At 45.0% G+C, this 20,577-nt stretch overlaps 1 protein-coding gene across 4 annotated transcripts in view; it reads left to right on the top strand.

Annotated features, from left to right (window-relative positions):
* The window catches only part of KLHL3 (kelch like family member 3), a 55,333-nt gene extending 40,779 nt beyond the window's left edge, over positions 1–14,554 (top strand). For 3 of the 4 annotated variants that reach the window (XM_019535137.1, XM_019535139.1, XM_019535136.1), the window contains 8 exons: positions 929–1,078; positions 3,609–3,726; positions 4,408–4,605; positions 5,503–5,604; positions 8,801–8,929; positions 10,598–10,738; positions 10,915–11,058; positions 11,340–14,554. In XM_019535137.1, coding sequence (XP_019390682.1) covers positions 929–1,078; positions 3,609–3,726; positions 4,408–4,605; positions 5,503–5,604; positions 8,801–8,929; positions 10,598–10,738; positions 10,915–11,058; positions 11,340–11,368 — 1,011 coding nt within the window. In that variant the 3' untranslated portion in view covers positions 11,369–14,554. The remainder of the gene's footprint in view (positions 1–928; positions 1,079–3,608; positions 3,727–4,407; positions 4,606–5,502; positions 5,605–8,800; positions 8,930–10,597; positions 10,739–10,914; positions 11,059–11,339) is intronic. The other variant, XM_019535138.1, reaches the window with a different exon arrangement.
* The last annotated feature ends 6,023 nt before the right edge of the window (positions 14,555–20,577 follow it).

Below are 20,577 nucleotides of genomic sequence, written 5' to 3'. Positions count from 1 at the left end.
TGTCTGCATTGGTATCTGATTAGAGCTGGTTCTTGAGGCAGAACTCCTTGTGAATTCTGGCACTGGGCTGAGATTCCTAGAAGGGGGGATTGTCTTTTTGCATCCTGCCTTTTGACTATCTCTGTTTTGTGACCTGCATGCTGTTTGACCACCTCTGTTCTATGACTGGTGCATTTTTGTAAAACAAATACATTAAACTGAAACAAACCCAGAACCCACACCTACAATTCCAGTTCCACTGGGAACCAAATCTGCAAAGTCTCCAACGTGACCACTCAGTTAAAGGGCGAGTCTAGTGTCAGAAGGTGGGGCACAGCCATCAGAAGAAGAGGCAATAATACTGCAAGATACAGTTGGTTAGGCCTTTTGAGGCAAAACCAAGAAAAATCCTCCATGTTGCATAGAGCCCAGCTGTTTGTGTACAGTGTGTAGCCTGTGACCAAGAGGCAGGATCGCTGTGTGGCCTTTCCTACCAGGGACACCATTCCAACCTTCCCAGCTATAAGCCATGATAATGGGGAACAACAGCAATTCTTGTGCTTGATCTGGGTATTTCTAGTGCGAAGGGATTTCTCCTCCTTAAGGAAAGTCTTTGCTTTTCTACAAGTGGGATTTGGCTTGTAGCAGGTAGATGAAAGCTCTCCCTTGTTTGGAGGCTGCTTTTGATTTTGTCACAGATAAAGATCAGCATAAAGGATCCACTGGGAAAGTGAAGTTGGAAATGAATGCAGATCACCTGATTTGGCACTGCAAACCTTTCCTGAACAGCTGGAATTCTGTCCGCAGATGCCGCTGCTATTCTGTATCCCTCTCGTTGTTACTCTGATAGGTTCCAGTCTCTTTCCTACACTTCCTACAACACTTGTGAATGCAGTAGAAACCCCCAGTCAAGTATATCAGGTAAAATGATCTTTGTCGGTTTTCCTAGACAGTTGAAGAAGAAGCTTTGATCAAGAACAACAACACGTGCAAAGACTTCCTTATTGAGGCCATGAAATACCACTTGCTTCCTCTGGATCAAAGGCAGTTGATAAAGAACCCTAGGACAAAGCCAAGGACTCCAGTTAGCCTGCCAAAGGTAAGCTCTGTTCTCTTCCAAACTAGTGAAACCTTGGAGGGAAAATGTAGCTCTTTCATGCTGTATCATTCAAGGCATCTGCTTGTTTTGAATGAATGGGGCTCGTGTGCTGCCAGGCTTCTTCCTCCTGGCCCTTAATGGTGTTGCATTTCCCATTGTTCTGCTCAGGCCTGCTCCCATTAAGGTCAGCTTGACAACTATATACATACAAGACTTCCCATGCCATGAGAATCCCCAGCAGAGCATGTGCGACCACTTGGTGTTGCCTCAGTAGCACAAAGGCTCTCTGCCCCACAATCTCATTAAAATTGGTGATGGCACTGGAAGAATTGAGGGTAACCAATATCAAGCTTCTCTTAAAAAGGTGCTAGCGCTGATACTGGGAATCGGAGACCAATGAACTAAGTGAAATTCAAGGGAAAGAACAGAGGGAGATGTTTATTTGGCTAATTGGAGCAGCAGTAGATCCACTGAAACACTACTGTGGCGGAGGAAAAGCTGATTGCTACCTGATGAAAGTTATGAAGAAACTTGCCTTCTGGGTAAGTGTACTTCACAGCTCTCGGTAGCTTCTATGGGGCCTTCTGATCCTGGCCACACTCTCAAAGACAGAATACTGGATGGGATGAGCCCCTGCTCTGACCCAGTATGGCTGCTGCTGTTTTAGGCTCCACCTGTTAGAAACAAACCATGTTGGGAACCAGCAGACTACCAGAAAGGTTCTGCGGGCTCCTTGTAGTCTCTGAGTTGAATTTGGGAACACCAGGCTGAAGGCAGAGGTTCATAGGAATCCGTGTTGGTTGAGGACCCTGTCAACTGAGGCAGGCTGCAATCTTTAGCTCTCCTAGTTTCATTTGGATAGCAAGGGGCCTGGATGGCACCAAATGAAGCAGCGAAAACCCCCAAGTGGCACAAACATACACAACTCCCCCATCTGAAATGAATTTTAATAGACTCTAAGCAGCTGCTCAAAGTAGATGCAGCAGAAATAAAAAAAAAAAACGTTGGCGATTCTCCATGCTGATGTGAGCTGTGCACAGCTCTGGTCTCTCCTTCAGCCAGAGAAAGATGACAAAGAAAAATGCTTCCCTTCTCTCAAAATATAAAGGCTGCTTAACATGACATTGGACAGCAGGCTGTCAGCAAAGTTATTAATGAGGCTTTTGTAGACTGTAAATTCTCAAAGTAGATTAATTTTCTTCCAGATATGAACTGTGGGGAGCTTATCTTTTTGACCCTGTGTACAGATTTGATCTCTAAGAAATTGATACCCTCCGTGTGATGCTCCCTAAGTAGTCCATCCCCAAACTAGTATGCCATGCCTTTTAAATGGTCCCAGTGATCTCTGTGTAGTCTCCAGTGCAGGTGGCGCCCCAGCTGGAATGCTTAGCAGCAGTAATTATTTTAGCATACCTGTAAAAATGAGAAACAAACAGCAAGTGTGACTGTTAGGACTCCTTTGAGTCTCTGAAGACAAGTACCAGTGCACTGTAGTCAGATGGAAGGATGCTAATGCTGCATTTTAAAGGTGTATGGGAAGGTGCGTATCCCAAAAGGCTGCTGAGCTAAGCAGCTTGGTCTTGGTTTTGGTCTAGGTCTAGATTTAGGTTAAAAATAGAGAATAAGTTTAGAAAAATCATTTTAACGGCTTGCTCTCAGATGAGCTTCTCTGCAAAAGGTGCATCCAAGAGTGTGCATCAGATTAGTCGTTGCTTGAAAGCCAGTAATTTCCATTATTTTTATATGCTTTATTTTGGGGGAGTCTTCCTTCAGCTCCTCGGTTTTAGTGAGGAGAGCCTAGCAGAATGGTCCCCGCTGCAGGAGATGAATCCAGGCCTAGATCCATCCCCTGCAGCAGGGATGGAGAAAATCCCCTGCAGCGGAGATTTCTCAGTTAATTGAGAAAAACCACTTCCTTTCCTCTCCTTCCTTAAGTGTCATTTTGAAGCCGTCTCTTGTGCTGAACAAGAGTGGTTGGTGGGTTATGACCAGTGCTAGTAAGCGTGGCTGTGGGGGGTGGATCCATCCCAACTGGTTAGAAGACTGAGGAACAACTGGTGAAGGAAAAGCATAGGAGAATCCAGAAAACACTGGGCTGTCCTTAGTGTGGTAGAATCCCAGCTGAACCCCTGGGGTGTCAGTCAAGTTGACAAGGTAGGAGCATCCTAAAGTAAGTGGAAGAGCTGCTTGCTGACCACCTAGAATATATTAAGCTGAACAGCAGCCCAAGAGTCGGCTTTGTTTGTGGGATATGAACGTGATGCAATAAGCTGTTTCAGTCCAAGAAGTGCATTCCTGCCAGATCAGGCCCTCTGGAAGCCCTTCCCAGAGGAGCAGTTCCTGCTGGGTACCAATTTCCATTTGTGACTTGGAAAGTCTTCTCTCCCTTTTTCTGCCCTCACATCCCATAGACAGCTATGTATCCTTTGCTGAGCCATTGGGAGTAGTTTTCTTTTTGCAGAATGTACCTTGCTGTGAAACAGTGCTCTGATCTCAGAGGCTTTTCTTGCTCTGGTTATTTCCCTCCTAGGTGATGATCGTGGTTGGTGGGCAGGCGCCCAAAGCCATTCGGAGCGTGGAGTGCTACGATTTCGAGGAGGAGCGATGGGATCAGGTAGCTGAGCTTCCTTCCCGGAGATGCAGGGCAGGTAACCAGAGCTCTTGCAGTAGCCTCTCGTGCTTTCCCACTACATCCATGAAGAGACACAGGGGTACATTTGCCTTCTATGACTTTGTCCACAGGTAGCTCTGCCTTTTTCCCTTTCTTTCCACTAAGATGCAGAAGAATATCCCATGCAATACCACCTTGGTCTCCACTTGCCATATATAACTACTATCCCCACCTCTATGGCTCATCTCCTCTTCCTGCTCCCTTTTCTACCTTTCCCCCATCCAGCTTGGTTTGGCCATCCAACGATGACCTGGCTTTCCTTGCTGGTTTTCCAGTGAGAAACTACCTTGAAGACTGCTGTTTTGATGAAGGGATTTATCCCAGGAGAAGCAAGGTGGATGGCTTGCAACTCATTGTTCCTTCTGAACAATTTGGCCTAGGTTGTACTGTGAATCTACTTATGGCCTCCTCTTCAAGGCCCCCATCTCCCTGGGAATTAGCAAGTATCCTGAAAGTTAACATTCTGAGTGTTATGTGCTTCGTTATCCTCTACAAAACCTATGTTCTGCCTTTATTCCCAGTAAAAAATTGCTAAAAGTTTGAACATAGTCTCTTCACTCTTTGCTGTTACAAGTGCTAAGCAAGGGATCTGGTAATATCTTTTTTCCAAGCCACCAGTTAGATCTCAGATCTGAAGTCTGCCTTCTCTTTCTAACAGGAGTGGTGTTCATGGCAGGCAATGTTTATGCCGTTGGGGGCTTTAATGGTTCTTTAAGAGTGCGAACTGTAGACGTGTATGACGGTGTGAAAGACCAGTGGACATCCATCGCCAGCATGCAGGAAAGACGAAGCACTTTGGGAGCAGCTGTGCTGAATGACCTTCTTTATGCCGTGGGCGGGTTTGATGGAAGTACTGGTATGTTACTTAGGAAAAGCCAGGCAATCCAGTGAAGGGATATTGCACTGTTTCTCTGTTCCCAAACAGCTGCATCCATAAAAGGACTTGGTGCTCAGGGTTGCCTCACTAAGCCTTAAGTGCCTGGGTACAGGAGTAGACAAGGTTCTCTGGGTACAGGAGTGGAATCCACAAACCCAAATTGGGTGGCTATTCAGTGAATGGGGAAAGTTGAGTGCATGGGATCTGGGCTCACAAAAGCAAGAGTCAAGGGACACCTAAGTCAGCAATAGTGAATACTAGAGAGAGGTGTGTCTGAAATCTCATGTCTCTTGGATTTAGGAGTTTAGCTGCAGCCTTGAGTTAGACACTGCTGTGAGACTGGGATTCAAGGCTGAGCCTCAGTCTTGGAGTTAGATGTGCACGTCATCCCTTTGTTTCCAGATGACTGCCTTATGCTTTTGAATTTGTAAGCACACCTGGAACAGGAGGAGGTGGTGGTGGCAGTGATGGTACTGGTCTCTTGTGTAATAGCACTTGGCCAGGAAGGGGAAGATTTGGGCTGAAGATCCTTTTCCACCCAGGAGGTCCATCACCACCCTGGAGAGAGTGCTGTTACTGCCAAGCTGGGTCAGGCTGGCCTGGGAACACTTTCCATTTTTGCCATTGAAGCTGTGCCACTCTGGAAAGGAAAATTCATGGGTCCAGATATTCCTGCTCCTTTGGACTCCTCTGCTCTTAACTTTGCATTTTCTTGCCTGGAGGGAAAAGAGCTATATAATTGTGCCACGTGGTTTTTGCAGAGGAAATTGAGAACCTCGGGAGATTTTAGTCCAGCTCATAGGGGAAAAAGGAGAGAAAAGGTGTAATGCTAATCTTTTTTTAATTAGGAAACTTCTGCATTCCTGTTTTCTCTAGGTCTGGCATCCGTAGAGGCCTATAGCTATAAAACCAATGAGTGGTTTTTTGTGGCTCCCATGAACACAAGGAGAAGCAGCGTTGGAGTGGGAGTCGTGGAGGGTAAGACCTGGCTGTTTTGGCCACGAGGCTGTTACTGCTTCAAACACATGGATAATCCCAGACGGGCCTTTAGTGAGGCGGGCAAAGCTCTTCTCCAGGCAGTCTACAGACTAACACATAGCTAGTTGAATGCAGGGACAAACCAGGCCCATCACTGCACTGTGAGAGGTTAACATGCAAAGATTTCTAACATCACTGCATCATTGCAGCTTTTCAATGTGCTTCTCTTGGGTTGGAGTGCTGTCGGTGCTGCCATCTGTTGTGTGTGACACAAGATCCTCATATTGACCCTGGGCCTAGTACCTGACTCTCTCCTGAATCCCAAGAGGCAGGGGCTCTTCGTGATAGCATAGCTCTGCCCAGCGCAAAAATGATCGTATGTGGGTGGTGGTCAGCAGTAAGTGTTGAGAGAGAATGTGGCAGATAGAGGAAGGTAAAACTCATTCCTCCAGACTGAGACTGGGAACAATTAAGTTTGTAATCCCTCTGAGTGGGCAGTTCACCAGCAGTTTGCCCATGTGATCCTAAGGTGGTTGACATCAGATTTATATGTGAACGTGGTGTGTGCCCATCCTATTTTGTCAGCAAACGGAACTGATGGTAGCAAATTTCAGTAGTGTCAACTCAGGGATGGTGTAGGCAAAGGGAATAGAAGGGGCAGATCTAGTAAACGGAACAGCCATTGATAGAAACATGTAAATATGAAGCTCCTGAGATCCAGTGCCCAATGTCAGTGGGTTGACTTTGTTCAACGTTGCTGAGTATCCAGGGAACAGCCATTTTAGAACATGAATTTCTTTCCATTTTGTGGTTTGCCTAATCACTTCTGATCTAAGTGGAAATGTTTTAATGCAGCCCTAATTGCCACAGTGATAGTAGTTTCCCTTGTGCACTGGTTGGTGGAGGTAGCTGCAGTATGTTATAAATTCCAGTTCCTAAGGTTGAATATAAGTTGGTTTGATCTACATGTAGGGATGGAAGGGAGTAGGAGGGACATGAAATTTGGAGTTCCTCAGTAAGTGGTGGGGAGCTGCTAAAATATGCATCTCTGTGGAATTGCTTTAACAAGCAGTACCTTAATAACATGCTTGTGAATTATGGATACAAGGCAGAGTAGATTTACACTTTATAGACTAACTGGATCAGAGGTGCATAGCATAAGCTTTTGGGAGCCCACGCTCACTTCATCAGATGCAGGAGCTTCATCAGATGCAGAAGAGAGAGAGTCATCTGAATACAAAAGACAGGGAAGAGAGGGTAGGGGGAGGGAGAGCAGGGAGCTGGAACAGGTAAACAAGAAATAAACCCAGAGGGACAAAGGAGTTACAAAAGCTAATCTAGGTCATGGATAAGGATCTGTAGCCTCTGTTTAGGGCATACTTGGCACAGTCCAGTCTCTGAGTGCTTTCTTCTTCCACAGTTTTGCATTGTGTTCAACTTTGCTTGTAAAGTTCTGTGTTCTGAGAGTGGCTACTCTGAGATCAGCGAGGCAGCATCCAGGGAGGTGAAAGTGTTCTGCCACAGGCCTGTGCATCTTTCTAGAACAGATGCCAGATTGGTGTTCGTTCCTTCTTTCACATAGGGGTCACTGACTGTCCAGTGTAGACAGCAGAGGGGCGCTGTAAGCAGGTGATGGTGCATATGACGTTGGTAGAGGTGCAGGTGAATGAGCCATGGATTTTCTAATTCATAATATTTGGTCCAGTGATCATAAAACCATAGAAAATTAAGGTTGCAAGGAACTTCAGGAGGTCACATCTAGCCCAACCTCCTGCTCAAAGCAGGACCATCCCCAACTAGATCATCCCAGCCAAGGCTTTGCCTAGCCAGGTCTTAAAAACCTCCAAGGACGGAGATTCCACCACCTTGCTAGATAACCTGTTCCACTGCTTTACTACTCTCATAGTGAGAAAGTTCTTCCTAATATCTAACCTAAATTTTCTTTGCTGCAACCTGAGCCCATTGCCCCCTCTTCTGTCATTTGCCCCCACTGAGAACTGTCCAGCTCCATCCCCTTTGGAACCACCCTTCAGGTAGCTGAAGGCTGCCATTAAATACCCCCTCAGGCTTCTCTTCTCCAAACTAAATAAGCCCAGAACTCGTATGTCCCAGCTCCCTAACTATTTTTGTTGCTCTCCACTGGACTCTCTTCAATTTGTCCACATCCTTTCTGCAGTGGGGGGGCCCAGAACTGAACCACAGCAGCATTCCCTCTAAGCTATGTGGGTTGTGCGGCCATGCAGGCACGCTCCTGCTGTGCTGCCAGGCATGCCTGCGTGGCCGTGCGCACTGCACAGCTTAGAGGGACCGCTGGGGCACAGTACTCCAGATATGGCCTCATCAGTGCAGAGTAGAGGGGAATAATCACTTCTCTGGCAACACTCCTACTAATGCAGATCGATATGCCATTTGCCTTCTTTGCCACAAGGGCACACTGTTGGCTTATATAAAGCTGTGACCTCTCCAGGTCCTTTTCTGCAGAGTTGCTGCTTAGCCTGTCAGTCCCCAGCCTGTACTGGAGCATGGGATTGTTCCATCCTAAGTACAGGACTTTACACTTGTCCTTATCGAACCTCATGAGATTTCTTTTAGTCTAATCCTCCAATTTGTCAAAGTTTCTATGAATCCTAGCCTTACTCTCCAGTGCTTACTACTCCCGCCAGCTTGGTGTCACCTGCAAACTTGCTGAGGGTTCACTCTATCCCATCTTCCAGGTCTTTGGTGAAGATATTGAACAAAACCAGTCCCAAGACCAACTCCTGTCTGTGGTCTGTATTGATGGGAGGACAAACTTTGCATCTGGGTCTGTTGCAAGGCCTAGTGCCTTGGTGAGAATGGGAGTTAAGTAACCTGTTGCTTGAGTGACACCATTTGAGGCTGGCTGTAATCCAGGACAGATTTGGATAGCTATTGGCAGTTACAAAAGTGGGTCAGACCCAAGTTGAATATGTAACATGGTTAATCCATTATGAAGAAATACATTTATGGAAGGAGTTTGCCTATCAGATGTGTGCTTGGGTTGTATATCAGTTCTAGATGGCTTATGAAGATTTCCCTTTACCCCCAAAGCAATGCACAGCTATTTGGTATGTTTGTAATGTACCTATTGTGCGGGGCCGCAGTCTTGGTTGGGACCTTTGGGCACAACGGTAATGGAAGTAATTGATACAGCTGCATCCTGTGCCGTTTCTTTCAGGGAAGCTATATGCTGTTGGGGGTTATGATGGAGCATCACGGCAGTGCCTTAGTACTGTAGAGCAGTATAATCCTGCCACAAATGACTGGACCTACGTGGCTGACATGAGCACGCGGCGCAGTGGTGCAGGTAATGACACATTTTAAATGAAGCTTTTCTTGATACTCTGAAGCATTTGGAAGTGACCTCTTGGGGCGATGCAATTGAGAATTGAAGATTTTTATTCCAACCTCCCGTCCTCTCAGTTGATATCATCAAGGCATGGAAGCTGCCAACAGTTCTCATGATTTCCTTAATCCCAGCCCTCACAAAGTAAAGTTCACATCTGGTTTGAATAGCAATGTTAAGAAATCTAAATGACCTAAAACTGAGTTCAGGCAACTTGTATTTAGACTCAGCTTACATGTTTTTTAATGTCCTTTGGCTGGCCAGAGTGGAGGCTTATAAACTGGAGGTTTGTGTAAAACGGGATGGAAAGCTTGCATGTCATCCTTGATTACTCCTAATCTGCTGTTGAGCTGTAGGCAAGTCAACCATCCTCTGTGCCTGATTCCTCTTCTGGAAAGCTGGGTAATAAATCTTAGGCATATTGTAAAAGAATTTGGATGAAAGGTACAAGTTCATTGGCATACTGGTACGAGGCATGCACTACCTCGTTATAGTGAAACTATGTGAGCAGGTGTTGTGTCCACCCTCCTCTTAATCCTCTAAATTCACAAGGCCCCCAAACTAACCCCTTCGTGTGGGGTGTGCCTTTATTACTAAATGAGATACTAATACAAAGTAAGACACGGTATTTTGTGTATGGTACTTCAGCCTATCCCATCCAGTGTTCTGGGCAAATGGTCCCTGTGTTTAGCGGTTCTGGCTACGAGTTTCTGCTTTCAAGGAAGTTTATCCAGTAAAACAGACTTTGGCGTGAGTTTTACTTTCCAAGTGCTTCTGATATGGACTACAGAGGAAGGAGTGCAGTCTGATACTTGAACATGCTCTCAGTTGTCTGCAAGCGTTTCTCAGCTGGGTGTGCGGTGAGGCAAGGCCTAGCAGTGATTGAAATAGGAAATGAAATTCTCTCATTAGTGGAATTTGCTAATTATAGAAAGTGAAAGTATAATTATCAATATAACATTGAACATCATCTTTGATGCATGGAGTTCAGTACTTCCAGCATTCTTGGCTCAGTGCTGCCATCTTGTGTAGGTAAGACACAAGCGCTCCTGTGTGTTATGGACAGCTGCTGTTTAGCTTTGGTTCTAGCTGTGAGCCCTAAAATAAAGATGCCGGCTGGCAGCTGATCTATTCTGTGTGCAGGGTCAACAGTTCCATTCCCTGGAAGGTCCTGTCTTTGCACTTGAGGTATCTTGCATTGCTAGACAAGGGTGATCACAGGCAGTTTTAGAGAAGGGCTCTTCAGCATTTCCACATCTTTTTTTTTTTACCCTCCTCCTGTAGTTTTTTTAAACTACTACTTAAACATTTGGCTCTTTTTGACAGTGGGGAAAAGCAGGTTTGAAAAACCTGACAATCCCATTGAGATATTTTTACGTGGGGCAGGTTATGTCATTAATTAAATTTGTGCCCATTTATCAGAGTTTCCCTTAAGATGGTTAGTGTAGCATCAGAACTTGCTCTCCATTGTGCTGGTGTAAATTACAGTAAGAGTTGCAGACACGGTTTTGTCCATGAGGCCGACCGCCTCTTAATCAGTATGTGGTCATACTTGGCCTAGAGCATTGGGTAGGCCTAAAAATATAAGTCCCATTAATACTGTATCTGTGCCATGTGTCTGTTTGGCAGGTGTTGGCGTTCTTAGTGGATTGTTATATGCTACTGGAGGGCATGACGGTCCCTTGGTGAGGAAGAGTGTGGAGGTTTATGATCCAGGAGCAAACGCCTGGAAGCAAGTGGCTGATATGAATATGTGTAGGCGAAACGCAGGTAACCACTGAGTATTCTGTCTGTACCTTAATTTTTTTCTTGATCATTAGGGCATGGTCCTGCCTGAGAATAATTAACATGAAAGACTTGATGCATAGGTACTTATAATGCAAAAGAACTAGGTCTGTGTGTGGTAAATTGTGTAGAGTTCAACTGAGTGTCTCTTCTGTTTCTAGGTGTGTGTGCAGTGAATGGGCTTCTCTATGTGGTTGGAGGAGATGATGGTTCTTGCAATTTGGCCTCAGTGGAATATTATAACCCTGTCACTGATAAGTGGACATTATTGCCAACCAACATGAGCACTGGAAGAAGTTATGCAGGTAAACAGACCAGTGGAAGAACTGGGAACTCAGGGCCTTCTGGCTCCCAGAGATGTTCACAGCAGCCACTACTAACTCAGGGAGCATCCATTAACAAGACAGTTTTGCTCCCTGACTGCTTGGTCTCTCTCTCTCTCTTTTTTTAATGGATTCCATTGAAGAGGAAATCTTCACAGGATTGCGCAAGCTGACTTTCTTTCTGTACTCCTGCTTTTGCACTTTGGTTTTGCAGAAGTTGCTTCCAAGATAGTTTAATGTCTCTTTGTCCACTCTTGCAACAGGTGTGGCTGTGATTCATAAACCATTGTGACACAGACTCAAGGAGCAGAAGTGGAGTGAAGTCTGCTGCGTGTTCCTGGGAAAATGACGGACTCCTGACTTGACCCACCTTGTTGCTATTCAGCTCCTAGCCTCACCAGGAGTACATTAAGAACATCAGCTGCTCTGCAGTGGATAGCATAGCCATGTGAAAATCTGGCTGAGAACATGATTCATGCTAGACACACAATACTGCTTGTTATCGTTGGTGCAATTGACTATTTCCTGAACAGCCAGAACCTTGAGATAAACCTTGTGCTTAAACTGATATTGGAGAAAATGAATTTCTTGTGTGAAACAAAATGCTAGTTTAGGGCACGTGAGTAAAAATGAATATATTGGATTTCTTAACTACTGATACGTTGTATATCTGATCCATTGATCTATTTACTCACTGCACCTCCAGGGTGAACGTACTACTGACAGTGAAATCTTCTCATCGCCAGTCCTCAAAAGCAGTCAGCAGAACAGTACTGGAACCGGGGTGCTTTTGCTTGTGTCTCTCAGTCATACGTACCTATGTGCCACTGGACTACTGTGTGCATCCCGGGAAGATCTGTGCTATGATTGGGGCACATGGCATGTGATACCTACACTAGTCACAGACTTGCCAGTTGTGAATGCCAGTTAATAAATATAATAGGGCGTGCAGGACAGTGCCCTTCTCAGGGGTGAAGGTGCCATACTTCAGTCACCCAAGGCAAACCCCACAGAAACCTATGGCTCTGGAGGGTTAATTACTCCCCTGAAATATGGTATGAATTGAAAATAACAGAAGAAATCTGTCCCCGTATATTGGTGGCTGTGCAGAAAGCCCCAGTTCTAGCTGCATCCAGCATTTCAATGCCATTTCATAAGAGAAGTTGAAAGTGTATTTCTTAATAAGCCATTGATGCGTCTTGCCAATATCCAGCCCCATGCCCTCTGCCACTCAAGAAGTGATTAATAACCAAGATAAAATGCCTACGTTGTCTTAATGGTTCCAGAATGTGGAGATCTTATTCTTTGTTATCTTTGTTCTTATTTTAAATCTTCCCTGTTTTTAAATGTGTTCTTCCACCCATACAAAATAGTTGATGGGATCTAATAAGATCACTCTCACAACGAGTAAGAGGTTATTTAATAAAGTGAAATGTGGACCTGTGTGTTACTTGTCTGTACCCAGAATCCTTCATGCCTACTTTTTGTTTATAGACTAATCAACTTGAAAATTGCATTTCTGAGAGTCCTGGTGCTCGTTCCTGGTAATCTTGATGTACCCCCTCCGTATTTACTGGAGTTAGAAGTAACACTAAATGAGAATTTAGCTAAGAGAAGGTAGCACAGAAATCCATCCTCTGTTTTTCAAATTTGTTTAACTTTGTGTGTTTTACAGGACTTCAGGCAGAGGCAGTGTCACCAGGTTTCCTTTCTGGAATCGGTCAGGGTTTGTTAACACTGAGAAAAACTGACTGGCTGAATGAGAATGTCTTGTGTAGACCATGGAATCAGAACTCGTGGTAGAGGTGATATCTTTTATTAAACCAATACAGCTACAACCTGGATACCTGACTTATGTAGACTGTCGTTTTCCAGTCATGGCAGCATGGTTATGGTTCTGTGAGTCATTTTCCCCATGTAGATGAGCTCTTAATATTTGTGTGGCTGAAAGTGCTCTTAAACATCAACAGGGGAATAGAAAAACCCTTTGAAACCTTTGAAAAGGATGATAAAAATATGCCAGCTCGGGCTGTTAGTGAGATGGGGATTCAGTGGGAAGTGTATTTTTTTTTTTTTGTTTTTTTAAACAGGCTGAGTTTAAACTCACATTGCAGTCTTCCTGCAATGTGGTTACATGTGGCCAAGTCCTTTTGATTTTGGGAGGCGGGGGGAACAGCACATACTTTTGCTACTTCACACTTCCCAGGGAGACTCTGAGCCCCTCTGTGGAATGTTAAATAGCATCTGCTTTTCTTTGCCTTTTAGCCTCAGAGTGAACTGTCCGCTAGAATGCCAGGACCGATAACAGCAGCTGAGCTGCTGCTGTGGACTGGATCCAGGGTCCTGGAAGCGAACTGGGAAAGTACAGCTAACACCTGTCCCCTGCAGGCTGAAAGAGCACTGAAAATAATACCGATATTGGTTCTACTGGCTGTTTCTCTACTGCTGTGCTTTGACCCGCTAACTTACCCACTACGAGCTTTATCCAAAAGGCACTGAAGCTGATGGGGAATCTTTCCATTGGCCTTATCATGCTGTGGAGCAGGTCCTAGGGCATTTCTTATCTATGGCATAAGTGAGATCCTGTTGTGTGGGTGCTTACAAAAGCACTTGAACCATCTGTGTTTCATCTCAGAAAAGCTATTAGGCAACCATCATGCTCTGTTTTGGAGAGACAAGATCAGTATAAGCTGTAATAAGTTAATCATCTGTCTGCTCCAGGCACCAAAACAGCCAGTGCATTTTAATTAGTGACAGTGCACTTTTGTGGGTTTATAACACAGGAGAGGAAAAAGAGAATGAGGGGTTTGGTGTCTTCCTGTTATTGTAAACTGATATTTACACACACACGGCCTAAAAGCAAACCAGGGGACCGGTGCACATCCTGGATGTGGCTGGGACCAGCAGCTGGTCTGGGGCAAAGCCTTTCCTTATTGATAGTAAACAGCACATTTCTTTCCTTCTCGGAAGTTGCAGTGTTATGCAAGTTAAGTGACCTCATTTTTCAGCTATGCAATATTAACAAGTGTAACACAGGACAAACCAGCTGTACTTTCCCCATCCAATACTTTTGGATTTGTTTTCCTTTTGTTGTGTGGTCTATTGTTTGTATAATTAATTCTGGAGCACCTGAGCCAGATCCTTTAAAGACTGACTTTTTCTAGGACTGAAAATGTATCTTTAGAGCTAACAAACTTTAGTGTAAATATTTTTATAAAATAATTTTAAAGACTCTTTGAATTGCTTTTTATTGTTCTTGAGGACATTTCTCTTAAGATCCATCTCCGATTACGACCTTCCAATGCCATTTTCACCAGCTGTGCTGTGCATGTGAATTTGTACATTTTCTGCACGAGAAATTGTAATGTTGTAATTAAGGTGGGATATTCTCTTTGCTTTTGTGTTAATTCTAACATATTAAAGGCCCATGTTTGGGTTCAACATCATGAATTTAAAATGATTTGGCATCTTAGAATAGTGGATATTTTTAAACCTCTAATTTATATTTTCTTGATTTTTACTCTTCCTTTATTCTTTGCTTTTTACTTAGTTTGGGCATCAAACCAGGCTGTTTGTCGTCAGTCTCATTTTTAGTCTGTCTTGCATCTGAGCAGAATGCTGCAGTGCATTATAAGGGAATGGTATAAAGCCCACAGTCAACAATATTGAAAGCATATCTAGTAACTGAAGTTAAGTTCTGTAGACTGTTTCTTGTCCCTCTTACGAGCCCAGTGTTGGGCCAGAATTTCCACAATTCTCCTCTTAAATGCCTAATAATTGAAGGGCCCAATCATGTAACTTGGTTTTTTGGGAGAACTTTTTGGGATTTCTGTGCACCGAAACTTTGCAGGATGGGGCCCCTAAGGCAGCTTGTGTGGTCCATTGAGCGAGAGAGAGAGAGAGGTCCCCTTCTGTGAATGAAGTATGTTGAGAGAACATCACAGCTGTGTTTGTAAAAATGGTTATGCAATGATATGCTTACAACATTAATGAGCAAATTAGAGTCACTTTCAACATGGAAGGTGTGTTGTCTCAGTGGGTCTTCTTTAAGGATGTTTGTATCGGGTCTGTATTTTTCCATTCGCACCTAATAGATAAATTCAGTTTATTTTAGGTTATGTGGATACTTTTTCTCTGTAGATTTTATAGAGTTTTGTAATCACCGTGAAGACACTTGGGGCAACATTACTTGAAAGCACCATGAAAGGTGAGTTTAGGTCTTTTGTTTGCATTATTGTGAGACCAAGGTTTTTAACATTCAGCTACATGCAATGTCCACTCATTAAACAGAAACAATAGCTTAATGTCCTAATGCATCTCATTATTAAGCTTGGGGGGGGATTCATATTGAAAATTGTGTAATGTCATGACTAGGGACCTACTTAACTTACAGTTTCATGGGTTTTGCAGATTGTGAAATCCAGGATTGTCTACCAAATCAACTCCCCCCCTCCTTCCCCCTGCCCCGGCAATAAAAATTAAATATTGGCTCCCCAATGGAGTTGGAGGTCTTCGCTGCTAGGAGGGGAAAGCAGTGGCTGGTGGGGTGGCATGAAGGGAAGCCTACAAGATGGCTGCTGCCCCTCATCCATCCTCCTCCACTGGGGCCTCTCCACCAATCAGCACAGAGGGGCAACCGGCAATGGAGATGGCAGCCGCCCCTTCACCATCTTCCTGGGGCCTATCACTGCCAAGGAGCAGGGCCACTGTGATCTTTACACTGTGATCAACCCATGAACATTGGTAAGTCCCCCTGTGACTTGGGTAGGCCCCAGTCATGACAGTTACCCGCTTGATGCAACAGCAAGAGACAAAGTGGGACAGACGTGACTTACATCTGTTAGGAAATGCTATTACTCAAAAATGTATTGTCTGGGAATATTATATATTTGGAAATGAGCAAAGTGCATTCATTAATCTTTCCTGCCCCTACCTTTGCTTATGGGATTATAAATTATTTTATTTTCCTTTAGAATGGCAATAAAGAAATGTTGAGCACATTATATTTATGTATACAGTGCGTTAGGAATTATGGAAGATTGGAAGAATTTTTCTAAAACGGACTTGTTAAATGTGATGTGTAACAGTATTGCAGTCAGTTGGTTGACTCTTTAAACCCATGATGTTTATTTTGTTTTTGTTATTTTTTTTGTTTCTGCATGGATGTGAAGGACCAAGTATCTTATGAAGTAATTTACTTTATGGATTTCAGTCCATTCAACAAACAGCTTTAGTAATGGTCTCAGTTGAAACGCATGCAATTCTTTCACAAAACAAAATCTCATTCTAGTTTTCAATACTTAAATTTGAATAAAAATTGGACTAATGAAATTCCTCCTGTTCTGTTTCATCTGCCTTGTTTGTTTTCTGTTTGGCAAGCCTGACTTTTTTGCTCTACCCTGTTGTCTACTGGAATTCACCATCCAGCACAGAGTGTCAAGGGCCTGCAGCAAGGCAGTAGACCTTGACTTCAAGACGGCCAACTTCAGTGAGTTGAGGAGATTGGTAGGAGGGGCACTGGGGTCCTGGAGGGTAGGTGAACTGGGTGCCCAAGATGAGCGGTGGTTCCTTAAGGAGATGATCGTCCAAGCTCAGGGGGTGACAGTCCCAACAAGAATCAAAAGGGGCAAGAGTGTTCAAAAGCCTCCCTGGTTCGCCAAAGGCATTTAGGAACACTTGAAAGCCAAAAAGGAGGCATACACCCAGTCGAAAGGAGGGGCTATCACCAAAGAGGAGTATACCTCCATCACTCCCAACACGGGTTCATTAGAGGCAGGTCCTGTCAGACCAACCTGGTGGCCTTCTACGACCAGGTCACCAAATCCTTAGATGCAGGGGTAGCAGTGGATGTAATCTTTCTGGACTTCCAGAAGGCCTTTGACACTGTCTCTTACCCCGTTCTCATTAAGAAACTGGGGGACTGTGGTGTCGACACCTACACAGTCAAATGGGTTACCAACTGACTGGAGGGCTGCACCTGGAGAGTGGTAGTGGACGGGTCATTTTCAACCTGGAGGGATGTGGGCAGTGGGGTCCCCCAGGGCTTGGTCCTCAGGCCCACACTGTTTAACATCTTCATCAGTGACTTGGACGAGGGGGTAAAAACCACCCTGTTCAAATTTGCTGATGAGACTAAGTTGTGGGGGGATGTGGGTACGCTAGAAGGGAGGAACAGGCTGCAACTGGATTTAGACAGGTTACAGAGGTGGGTGGATGAGAACAGGATGGGTTTCAACACTGACAAGTGCAAGGTGCTGCACATGGGGAGGAAAAACCGGCACCATACCTACAGGCTGGGGAACTCCCTTCTCATCAGTGCAGAGGCAGAAAAAGATCTTGGTGTCATCATTGATGCCAAGATGAACATGGGCCGGCAATGTGGGGAGGCAGTCAGGAAGGCCAACCACATCTTGTCATGCACCCACAGATGCATCTCGAGCATCCAAGGAGGTGATCCTCCCCCTTTATGCGACACTGGTCAGGCCGCAGCTGGAGTATTGCGTCCAGTTCTGTGCAGCCTCCACAAGAGAAGGCTGAGGGGGGATCTAGTGGCCTGTTACAAACTAGTCCGAGGGGACCAGCAGGCACTGGGGGAGTCCCCGTTCCCCCAAGTGCTACTAGGAGCAACTAGAAATAACGGTCACAAGCTGGCAGAGGGTAAATTTAGGCTGGACATCAGGAGGCGCTACTTCACTGTCAGGGCAGCTAGGATCTGGAACCAACTTCCAAGAGAAGTGGTGCTGGCCTGGGGGTCTTTAAGAGGAGGCTAGATGTACACCTTGCTGGGGTCGTTTGACTGCCGTACTCTTTCCTGCCAGGGCAAGGGATCGGACTTGATGATCTGCTCAGGTCCCTTCTGACCCTACAAACTGTGAAACTATTTGCTCAGCTCCTGACACACTCACAGTTGTGTTGAAGTTCAAGAATGGGATGTTTTGTTGAAATTCAGGAAATACAGGCCTCAATCGTACAACATACAAGCACCAGCGTGTCCCTGTGCCCACGTGGACTTCCTTTGCAAGACCTAGTCAGATGTGAATGAACTAAAGTGCTTTTGCTGCTGCCAGCCTTGGAAATCTGAATCTCCCTTTGTATTCCCTTGTCAGTCTGTATTGGTGGAGAAATCGTCATCAACTTGTTCTCCACAGAGAATGGGGAATGGGAAGATATTTATTAGATTATCAATGATACGACTGGTTCCTTCTAATATCATCAGCCACACTGTTTATGAACACTGCAACACCTGATGCCTCCATATTCTCCAGGTGGTTAGGGGGAGCTGGCAGAAAAGTTTTTTGGTTTTTTTTTTGTTTGGTACATCTGCCTAAAAGGGGAGGAGGAAATGCTTCCTGGGATTGACATGCAGAGCTGTAGGTAGAAAATGGCCCCGCTGGATGAGGAGAAGGCTACCTTCCTTTACCAGGCTCTGCAGTGACCACCAGCATAAGGCCTGGTTTTAGGACTGTAGGCTGGTGGATATATAACTAGTTGTATCACCATACTCAGTGAGTAGTTTAGTTGGGATGAGGTATCGTGGGGCTCCACAAGGATCTCTCCTAGGTCCAGTATTATTAAATATCTTTGTTAATGATTGGAATGATGGAATCAAGTGCATGCTTAGGAGTTTGACAGACAAGTTTGCCAGACAGTTTGGGTGGATTTGCACATAGTCTGGAGGGTCCACAAGTGCACAGTGGGGTAGCACTGAGGTCTCGGTGGTGAAGGTTAGCTATGCCAGAGCCTCGGCCTATCCTGAACCTGTTTAACAGGGACCACTCTCATCGTGGTAGTTCAGTGCCAGCAGGTTGTTGAGTGGGGTTTGTCACAAGGAACTTATTTGTGACTTCCCGTGATTACCATTCCTTGATCCAGACAGCTCCTGAGCAGGGAGGTTGCTCCGTAAGGGACGTCTTGAAGGAGGGTGGGCCTTGAGTGGATTATACAGCTCATCGTAGAGTGGTAGGTAAGGTGCAGAGCAAATGGTTTCAACCAAGTTTTGGGTCATCAGTTGATGGATGTGTAGGGGAATGATGTTTGCAAGGATGGGAAGCCAGGGGAGGGGAGTTGAGCAGAGGGTTCCAGTTAGGATGTGCATGGTTGCATTCAGCTGAATGTCAGTGAGATGTGTATGTGATGACCTTTGCCAGACAGGCGCACAATACTCTGCTGCTGAGTAGGATGGAGCAAGAGCTGAGGTCCAGAGTGGTGTAGTTGCAGCTCCCATGATGATCCAGCAAGCTTGGCTAGCAAGTTGTTTCAGGATTTGATCTTTGCTGCTGTTTTCTTTCGATGTCCCTGGAAAGTCAGGTTCTGTCTCAAGACACTCCCAAGTATGTTGGGCAGGGATCGTACGTCAGTCTATGACCACCCACATAGATGTTAAGTTCTCTTTTGGCACTGGCATTGTGGGGGTGGAATACACTGGATACAGTGTTGGCAGGACTCGGCGTGGGCCATCACGTGGTGCAGTAGTCTGCCAGCTTTGTCGCATCTTTGTTCAGGGTCCAGTCCAGAGTGCAGAAAGATGGAGCTCGAGTGGCGCAGCAGATGTCATCAGCATAGATGAACTTGTGAGATGTGGTTGTTGGTAGATCATTTATGTATAAATTGAACAGGATTTGGGCCAACACTGAACCCTGTGGAAGTCCACTGGCCTGTCTCCTCCATGCACTTCTTCCCTGCCCATGGGTGATTCTGAATTGTCTCTTATGGAGGAGTGTTTCAATTAATATAATGACCTATCTTGGAAGTACTCTAGACAACTTTAGAAGCAGGCCAGTGTGCCATACTGTATTGTAGAATTCCTGTTTAAAAAGTAATAGAAATAAAAATGGACTCCACTTGCCCCACAACATTGGATCCCTTTGTATCATGGGCCTGATCTGTGACTGCAGGGAATATCAACCAAGTTCATCAGTCTGGGCTGTTGTTGAAAAGTGAAACAATCTTCTGTCGGTGGTAATGAACATACTCTGCTCAGATTTCTACTTTTATCTGTAATCTCTGCCTGGCATTTGCTTTGAAGATACTTTAATAGAAGGTACCTGTAAATGCACATCTTAAGGTAACACAAGGACATATGCAAGTTTCAACGTTGTTTTTGGATCAGGGATGCAGACCATTCAAGACAGATCATTCAGCATGACTGAAGCAGGAACTCGGACACTAGTTTGTCATGAACTAGTGCCACAGTGACCTTGATGCTCGGGAAAATAACTTTGCTATTTTTCAATAGCCAAACTTGCTCTCCGGGCTCAAACTGGCCCTTACCAAGGGTGGAACCAGTGCTGCCTGCTGCATGGTGGATTAGAATCAAAGTCAGGGTTGGGTCCCAGGCACTGTGTGTCATTGGTAGGTCCTGGACTTAAGAGAGAAAGTGAGTGAATAAAAAAGTTGTAGCAAGTCCTGTTCTACCACGTTAAAAAAAACAAACCACAAAAAGACCAGATGGTATAGGGAGGGGTGGTGGAAAGGTTGCCAACTTTTTACTGTGGCACAAAT

The sequence above is a fragment of the Crocodylus porosus genome, unplaced genomic scaffold, assembly GCF_001723895.1.
Source record: "Crocodylus porosus isolate Cpor-Errol unplaced genomic scaffold, CroPor_comp1, whole genome shotgun sequence".
NCBI classification, from domain to species: domain Eukaryota; kingdom Metazoa; phylum Chordata; order Crocodylia; family Crocodylidae; genus Crocodylus; species Crocodylus porosus.
This window is presented reverse-complemented; position numbering and strand designations above follow the sequence as displayed.